Genomic DNA, 8,488 nt, shown 5'->3' with positions numbered 1-8,488 from the left:
TCTAAACTCATACCTTAAGATGTTTCAATTTTTATATATTTACCTATAATATTTCATAACAAGAAGGAGAAAGAAGCAACCTTAGTATAAGTTAGTGTCCTCAATGATGCTAGGTTAAACAGAATCGAAAGGGGGAAAAATAACAAAATACCAAAGTCTTCTGTACAACATGAAAAGAAACTGGAATTTTAGAAAGATCTCCATTCCAGTAATTATAGGAGCAACTGGACTCATTAAAAATAATTCTAAAAACTACCTGGCAAATACGTCCTGTGAACTAAGTGTAAAAGAGATTCAAACAATTGTACTTAAATGAACAGCTAGAATCTTGAAAAGATCTCTCGGTTGGAATGTGGGAGATAGCAAGTGAATGTCTGGCATCCGATAAGATGCCCCATCCCTTACTAAAACAAAATGATAAGAAAATTTGTAAAAACGTTATGCTTTTTAAGGAATGCATTGGATGTATGTGCATTCGATAGTATGGTGTCATTAGCAAGTATAGCCATTTCAGATATGATTTCATCAGAGAAAATCAAACAAGTTTAATTATTTCTGTCCATTGTTTGAATAATCTTCACCAATTACTCATTTGTCTCTTTTAAATCGGCTAACATAAAACACAGGTCATCTAAACTTTTATGGTCTTAAAATTAAATACTTTAAACCATGTTTTGTTCCTTTTTTGTTCAGCTCAATTACAGAACTAGTGTGAAGCAAAATCCTTAAGCAGATTAATGTATAAAGAAATATAAAATTTTCGTTTTATTTTCTGAATAAATATAAATTTATGAATAAATATTTTATACTTTACAGATAAAACTTGGTTTACTAGAATTCGGAAATCTTTTAGAGGTGAGTTTTAAAAATGATGTGTCTTAAAATTACCTGAACAATAAACTATGCAACCAAAATAATTTTATGTTTTGTTTCTTAATTGAAAGTACTTTATAAACTCTTCTAAAAATTAAATACAATCAGATGCAAAGATTATAATTTCAAAAGAAAAGATCATGTTATCAAAATTCACATGTAATAAAATTTGGAAATTTGTTCCCATTATCTTTTGAACAAATATATTTTATATTTTTTATTATTTTTTTTTTTAAATTCAATTTTCATCCCAAACAAGGCACAGTGCCACTTTGAAGCAGGGGGGCTACTATCAGGGACTTAATTAGCGCGGTCATTATGAAGGGAGATGAGTAGAAAGATGTTTGTTAACATTACACTTGAACTTCTGCATATCAGTGCAGTTGGGAAAGCAGAATCCCGGGAGTCCCAAAGACCTGCAGTTCTGGGGAAGAAACTATTGGAGTTGCACCTAGGGATCTCTACTGTAAAGGGATGAGACTTAGTAGCTTGTCGGGTTTGTCGGGGGTAGTTAGGTCGGAGAGGTACAAGTGTTTGCAGTTCGTCAGAGCATTCACCATTAAAGTATTTGTAGAACAGGCAGAGGGATGCAACATCTCGTCGATGGGACAGAGGCTAAAGCCTAGATGACAGTTCAGGACCTGTCAGGTTGGCGACTCTTTTGAACCCTGTCCAGGAGCGAGAGACAAGCAGCAGATGCACCAGCCCAGATGTGACAACAGTACTCCATATATGGGCGAATGGTGGCCTTATAGAGATATAGGATACTGTCAGGCGTAATTAGTTTTCTAGCACGGTAGAGGGAGCCAACCTTCCTTGCAACAGCCTTGGCAATGCTCTCAATGTATCTATTCCAGTTCATATTCCCTGTAAACGTTAGGCCGAGGAGTTTAAAAGAAGTACTTTCAGGCAATGTGTTCTTGGCCATTGCTATTGGTGGTAGAGAAGGTTTCTTGTAGTTATTGAAGGAAACAAGCTTAGTCTTAGCAGCATTGAATGTGACCATCCATTTTTGTCTCCATTCCACTACAGATTGGAGGTCATCCTCTAGTGTTTCTGTCATTTCCTTAGATATGCGTTCATTTGTTTTCCCCTCATATCTGTTATAGAGAGTGGTGTCATCGGCAAATATACCCATCTCCGAAACAATTTTATCAGGGAGGTCATTTATGAATATCAGGAATAATAGAGGTCCAAGGATAGACCCCTGAGGTACTCCCGCATTTATGTCATATTGTTTAGATGTACGACCGTCGAGGACAACTTTGATTTTTCTATTACTTAAGAAGGATTTAATTACATTATGAATTCTTCCAGTGATTCCATATGATCTAATTTTCCTTAGAAGACCATCGTGCCATACCCTGTCAAAAGTCTTAGATATATCAAAGGCTACCGCTCTACCCTCCCCTGTTTTGTCCAATGAACGGTATATACGTTCAGAAGCTACAGTTAAGATATCTGCTGTTGAACGGGCTTGCTTGAATCCATATTGTTTGTCAGTTAAGAGTTTAGCAGCTGTTAGGTGCTGGACTAGGGCTTGATTAACTAAGGACTCAAATATTTTGGCGAAAAGCAGGAGGAGGCTAATGGGGCGATAATTTAGTGGGTCAGTTCTTTCACAAGAATTCTTGAAGACTGGTACCACAGAGGCGGTTTTCCAGCAGTTTTTACAAACAAACGTTAATTTATCAAAAAGATTACTTGTTCAAGAGATGAGTTTTTTAATACCGGGTCAATTACAATAAATTAGAAAGTATAAACTACACAACCAAAATCAAAAAGAAACAAATAGAAAATAATTACCCTTGTTCCTTAAATATTTGTTTTTTGTTTTTATTCTTTTCAATTAATTCTAGAAAATTAAGGAAGCATTTTAGAGGGTGTATTTTTTTCCATTAAAATTTTCTTTAATATTATATGTAATTTTAATTATTACTAGTAAGACCTGTGTATGGTTTAATAAATTATCAAATGATAAGTCATTTTCTTTTAATTGATGGAATAATAAATAATTATCTAAATGTTGAAAATTTTAAATATAAATTCTTTAAATAATAATATTTTCTATTCTTTTTCTAGATAATCTTATATTAAAATGGTATGATTTTTTTTTTCAAAGTTCTTTCATGTGATGAAGAAGTTTATTTTTATCACGATTTCAAATAGTTATTCTAAACAGATAATTTGGGATGTTTCAATTTGGGAATATAATAAATCGTTCAATAAATAATCAAATTATAAATCATTTCCCTTTTTATTCGTAGGTAGATTGAAACTAAACAATATCCTAAACATTTAATATTTTAAATTTAAAATTCTTTAAGCAATGATTTAAGTACTATGTACACTTTTCTAAAAAAAAAAAAAAAAAAAAAAAAGAGAGAGACATGCAGATGAAAAGATTATAGCTGATTTCAACCAAACTCAACCTATTATCAATAGTTGCAACAGTTTAAGCAATACAAGATATCATTCCATCAAAATTCACATAGATTAATAATAGTAATTAATACAGATATAAAAACTAGAAATATTTCAAGAGGGAAGAAAAATTGTAACAACAGAAGTGGTATTGAGGGCAGGGGGGGGGGAGGTCGTTGCCCGGTTGTAAAAAAAACACACAAAAAAAAAAAAATACTTCTTCGGGCGTCTACAGTTGTTTGTCTAACATTGATAAATTTATAGTGTTATTCGTCTCCATGAAACATTTAGTTATTTTATTTATGTTTTCTTCCAATATTTATCCGAAAGGCGCATTGTAATTGACTGATCGATGTCTTTGTCAGATTACAGGCAAACCCGAGCTGTTGACGTTATGTTCTATGCAAAACCAAGCAGACGCTTTGATATGTCTCGTTCAAAAGCTGTACAAGAACTCGGGTTTTCTCCTCTAGGTCTGCCGTGTTTTGTCTGTGCCCATACATATTAACAGGATTACCTTTTGAACGGTATGACTCTTTGTCATGTATGGACAGTCATTCACTATGGAGAGACTGTCACAAACTGCAACTACAAAAAGGTGATATTTTATATATTACATAGTGCTGGGTGCATGGCGACTAGCTGAAAACTCTACAGAAAGTCAACTCGGAAAGGTGCTACTCCTCTGCATGAACCCTTAACCTTAACTGCTCTGAAATTTAAGAATTAATAACAACTAAATGCATTTTTCATTTTATTATTTTAAAGTTTATAAAGAAGAGATGATTTTCTAATAATTTTTTTTATGAGATTAAATATAAATTGTTAATTTATTTTATTAAAAAGGTACTTCTACAGTTTTAATCACTTTACCTATTAATGGCATTTAATATTTTATTGAGCTAAATGTAATTTTATTTTCCTATCTGATTCTAAACTATTAACATTAAAATTCTTTAAATACTACCAATATATTTTAGTTTCAACCACTTCATTTTGTTTTGTTGTGAATAAGGCTTTCTTTTATAAAGACTAAATCTCTCTCGGTTCACCAAGCAAGGTTGATATGTGAGCTCAGCTTTCTCAATCCATTCAATCATAAATTGCCCGTAGTCTGCACCGTTAAACTCTATTTTAAATCAAACTTGTCTATCACCACACAGCTGTAATATTCACAAGTACATCTCTTTCAACCATCTTTGAGCAAAGTGTGGTATCTGTTCTGATACTGTACTTAGTCTTTCTATCCTCGGTCAGTGAAGGAGAAATCCTTTTATACTGAAGCAATTTTTATTTTTTGTTTCAATTCAGTGCTCTTTTTTGAGGAGCTAGATTCTCCCCCCCACCTCACATTAAAAATTGACCTTGTGTCTGACTCTGCTCTCAGAGGGAGGCAAGTAAATAGAAACTCTTTCAACCATCATTGCTTTCAAAGCCTGGTTCAACCGGTGCAAGTCTTTATCACAGCCTCCTCATTTTGCATGACACATCTCCAAGTGTGTAGTTGGCTGCAGGCAGCCACTGACGTTATTAAGCAAAATGCAAGTGCAGTGATAAAAAAAAATGAGATGACTGAACTGATAATCGCCCCCCCCCCTAAAATGTAGATACAGTAACAGACATGATCAACAAGGCAAGTTAGTGATGGAGAAACAGGGATGAGTCTCCATTTTTTTTAAATTTTCTTTACAGCAATTTCTTTATCGCATACAGATAATATAGTGTTAAGAATATTTCCTTGGTATGTGATCTTTGTGAGGAGGAGGAGGAGGAGGAAGAGGAGGAGGAGAAGGAGAAGGAGGAGGAGGCATGCTTTCAGCACTTGTGGCTTTTTCCTTTTACATTTTATCAAACAAATTCATTTTAAGACAAGAAACATGTCATATATGTCCATCTTAAATTTTAATCATTTATTTATTTTTAATGGAAATCGCTCCAGACAAGGCATGAAACCACTTGATGTGAGTAGCTACAAAAATACTACTTTAATGTTAAAAACTGGCCAACAATAAGTGTTAGAGAGATAGATTCTGACCCAGAAAACAGAATTTTAACATCTTTGTCAGAAATATCACTTATACAATGTGTGAACTAAGGAACAAAATAAAAGAAGTGCAAGTTACAAGGCTTCTGAAAGTATAGCCAAGGTCCACTTTCTACTCTCCTTAAAATTATTAATTTAGATTAAATAAATGTCTACATAAGCGAAATTTGTACATATAATCATTTTGTAGACGGCCAACTCAGGAATATATAAATCTGTGACCTAAAAAAAACAACAAAAAAACATATCATTTGAAACGTATTCTATTTGCTCAAAGAACTGATATCATTCTCTGATGATCAATATTCTGAATCACAAGTTTATCAGCTGACAACCATTGCTTTATATATAAATAAAATAGGCAATACCAAATGTCTGACCTATGTCCAAAATGTACAGTTGTCAAGTCAGTAGCCAAAATGTCTGACTGATTCCTGAAATTTTAAAAGTTAAAATTTTTAAATCATTAACCTTAACCTATTCACTATATTTTTTGTGTAATCTCAGAACATAATAAAACTTAACTTTGATTAAACGTTTTCAATAAAATTCTCTCTCATTAAAATTGAATTTATGAATAATACTGATGTTTTAATTTCTTTTAACAGATATGGGAGCTGAAATGGTGAATCTGGAAGTCTCTTCAGAGGAAACTAATATATAGTTGCAACTTCTGATTAAAAACAAATTAATGAAAAAAAAATAAAAACGATTTAAAAAATATTGAACTTACAAAGCTCTTGAAACTAAAACAAACTAGCAATAGCAGTTTGAAAAGTAAACAAGGTGTGATTGTTATGCTTTGGCCACTTCTAATAACAGAAGAAACATTAATTTTTCATTGGCTGATATGAATATTGAAGAGCATTAAAAAAATTCCCCTTTATTTTTTTAATAAGAGGTAAAATTAGTATTTAAAATATTTAGTAAATCTATTATTCTAGTTAAAAAGCTACAAAGTATGAATTTAGTAAATCAAAAAAAATTTTCTTATTTTTACGATTTAAAAAGTACTTTTACTCAAAGTACTTTTTGAATTCTAAAAATAAGAAAAAATATTTTTTTAATTTACTAAATTGAAAAAATATTTTTTTAATTTACTAAATTAATACTTTTTATAGGAAATTAATTTTCACTTCACTAAAATAGTAAAAATGTAAATATTAGTCATTGAATTTTTCATAAAATTTGAAAATAGTATTTTAAAATAAGTAGTATACAAAAGTTGTAAATCACTCACATAAATGCTGATAACTTAAACATTGTATTATTTGTGTTATTATTCTCATTTTAGTTGTTATTTTTACAACGTTTTGGCCAATGTAACTCCGGACCTTTTCAAGAGCATCTTTTTGAATTTGAAAATCATTATTTCAATCTTAGAAACCTATACCTTCTTCAGGTGTATTTTGTTGAACTTGAAAATCTGCATGAGATTTTCAACGAAACCCTTTATTTAAGCCATGGAGTAGCATGCTCTCATTCCATCAGCCATAACTAGATAAAAGTCCTAAGTTATTTACAATTGTATTTGGAGTGTCGCCCGCACTGAGGATTGAACCTTCACTGGACAATATCTAAACTTACACTCCCAACATGCATATAATGTAAAGAAAGGAATCGTCCATTGTCTATAACAGCAAACAAAAACAATATATAGTAACAATACATATCAAGAGGAGATGGACAGTTAAAGAGAAACCCTCCACCAAAACGACTGCACAGAGAGCAGGGTATCAGCTCCAAGAAATCTGGACCAAACACAAAAGCACACCATCTGAAAACTTACCACAGTTTGTATACCATATATACATAAAGGGCTTGTCTGAAAAAATTTAAAGAATATGTAATTTATATGACATCAAGATTGGAAGTTACATGGACATTCAAGGTGAGAACTGTAATCCAAATAAAACTGACAATTTTTCCAATGTGATGGGAAGCATTTCCCATTTGTTCTGGTTCACTGTGACTGAAATGTTTTTCAGAAGCAGTTGCTTCACTGATTTGAAGGTTCTTGACAAGTTTGTCAACATCCCTGATATATAAATGTCACTTAGAATATTTAAGGGAAAATTTATCGAATGTGGTGATCCTGATCGCAAAAGGTGGAATTTTATTTAGTAACAGTTTGGCTTTATCATTAACTAACTGTTGTCAGGTTGAAACATATTGAAGGGCGGAGGGTTTAGTCACATACTATTTAAGATACACTGGACATCGTAAGTTCTTACAAGTTTTTTGAAAATGGACCACACGTTCGATTTATAGAAGCATAAAACATATCTACTTTCGTCTATAAAAATTAAACAGAAAATAATTCTTAGGGCTTAAAGAGGAAAGAACTATCACAGCTTAAATAAACTTATTTTCGTTTTTAATGGCAACTAGCAGTTGAGCCCGGCTTTGCTTGGGCCCTATGTACTGTTTATAACTTTATGTGCATATGTATATATTAAAAAGTCTGCATTAAAGTATTAAAAAAGGCTTCCTTAACTACCTTAGAGGAAAGTTGGTAGAGACAGCAGAGGTCAAATTTTTTTTAAAACCCCAATTTTGACCCCTTAATATTTATTGTTTTGGGCTCAAATCAAATTAAAATATTTGACCCATGTCCAAGTAACCTACACCTAAAATTTCGAGTGTTTAGACCTAAAATTGGCAAAGAAGTTTGGTAGAGCCTACAAAGGTCAACTCTTTCAACTCCGACCTCTTGGCAGCAACATTTTCGCCCAAAACCTGTTTAAAAAGCTTGCTGCATGTCTGAATACCCTTTATGTAAAATTTCAAATGTTTAGACTCAAAATTGTCTGAATAGTTTGCTAGAGATCGCAAAGGTCAAATCTTTTGAACTTTGATCCCTTGGCAGACAACTTTTCGATTAAACCGATTAAAAAGCTTGCCCTATGTCTAAATACACTTTATATAAAATTTCAATGTTCGGCTATTCATTTGGATATATGTGTGTTTGATTTACTCACATGTCAAGAATAGAGCATGGGTTTATCGGTAAATATACTCATCTTGGACATGATTGCATCAAGAGTGAAATGTAATGTTGTTTAAACGAAAACTTAATATTTGACCGATTGGTGACGATTATTATATTTTTTATTTCTAAAGTCAAAAATTGACTAAGTAATTTCG

The 8,488-nt window shown here is 32.1% G+C and overlaps 1 protein-coding gene across 3 annotated transcripts in view; it reads left to right on the top strand.

The window, feature by feature from the left end:
- Positions 1-7,272, top strand: part of LOC145277784 (uncharacterized) — a 139,922-nt gene extending 132,650 nt beyond the window's left edge. The window contains exons 8-9 of one of the 3 annotated variants that reach the window (XM_080129543.1): positions 817-855; positions 5,950-7,272. In XM_080129543.1, the coding sequence (XP_079985669.1) occupies positions 817-855; positions 5,950-6,005 (95 nt within the window). In that variant the 3' untranslated portion in view covers positions 6,006-7,272. Of the gene's footprint in view, positions 1-816; positions 856-3,662; positions 4,141-5,949 lie in introns of those variants that run through there. The other 2 variants (XM_080129542.1, XM_080129544.1) reach the window with 2 other exon arrangements.
- Positions 7,273-8,488: the final 1,216 nt, after the last annotated feature.

Source organism: Euprymna scolopes, chromosome 6 (genome assembly GCF_053919585.1).
Source record: "Euprymna scolopes isolate OS-2025 chromosome 6, ASM5391958v1, whole genome shotgun sequence".
NCBI lineage: Eukaryota > Metazoa > Mollusca > Cephalopoda > Sepiida > Sepiolidae > Euprymna > Euprymna scolopes.
Note: the sequence above shows the minus strand (reverse complement) of the source record. Positions and strands in the feature narration are given on the sequence as shown.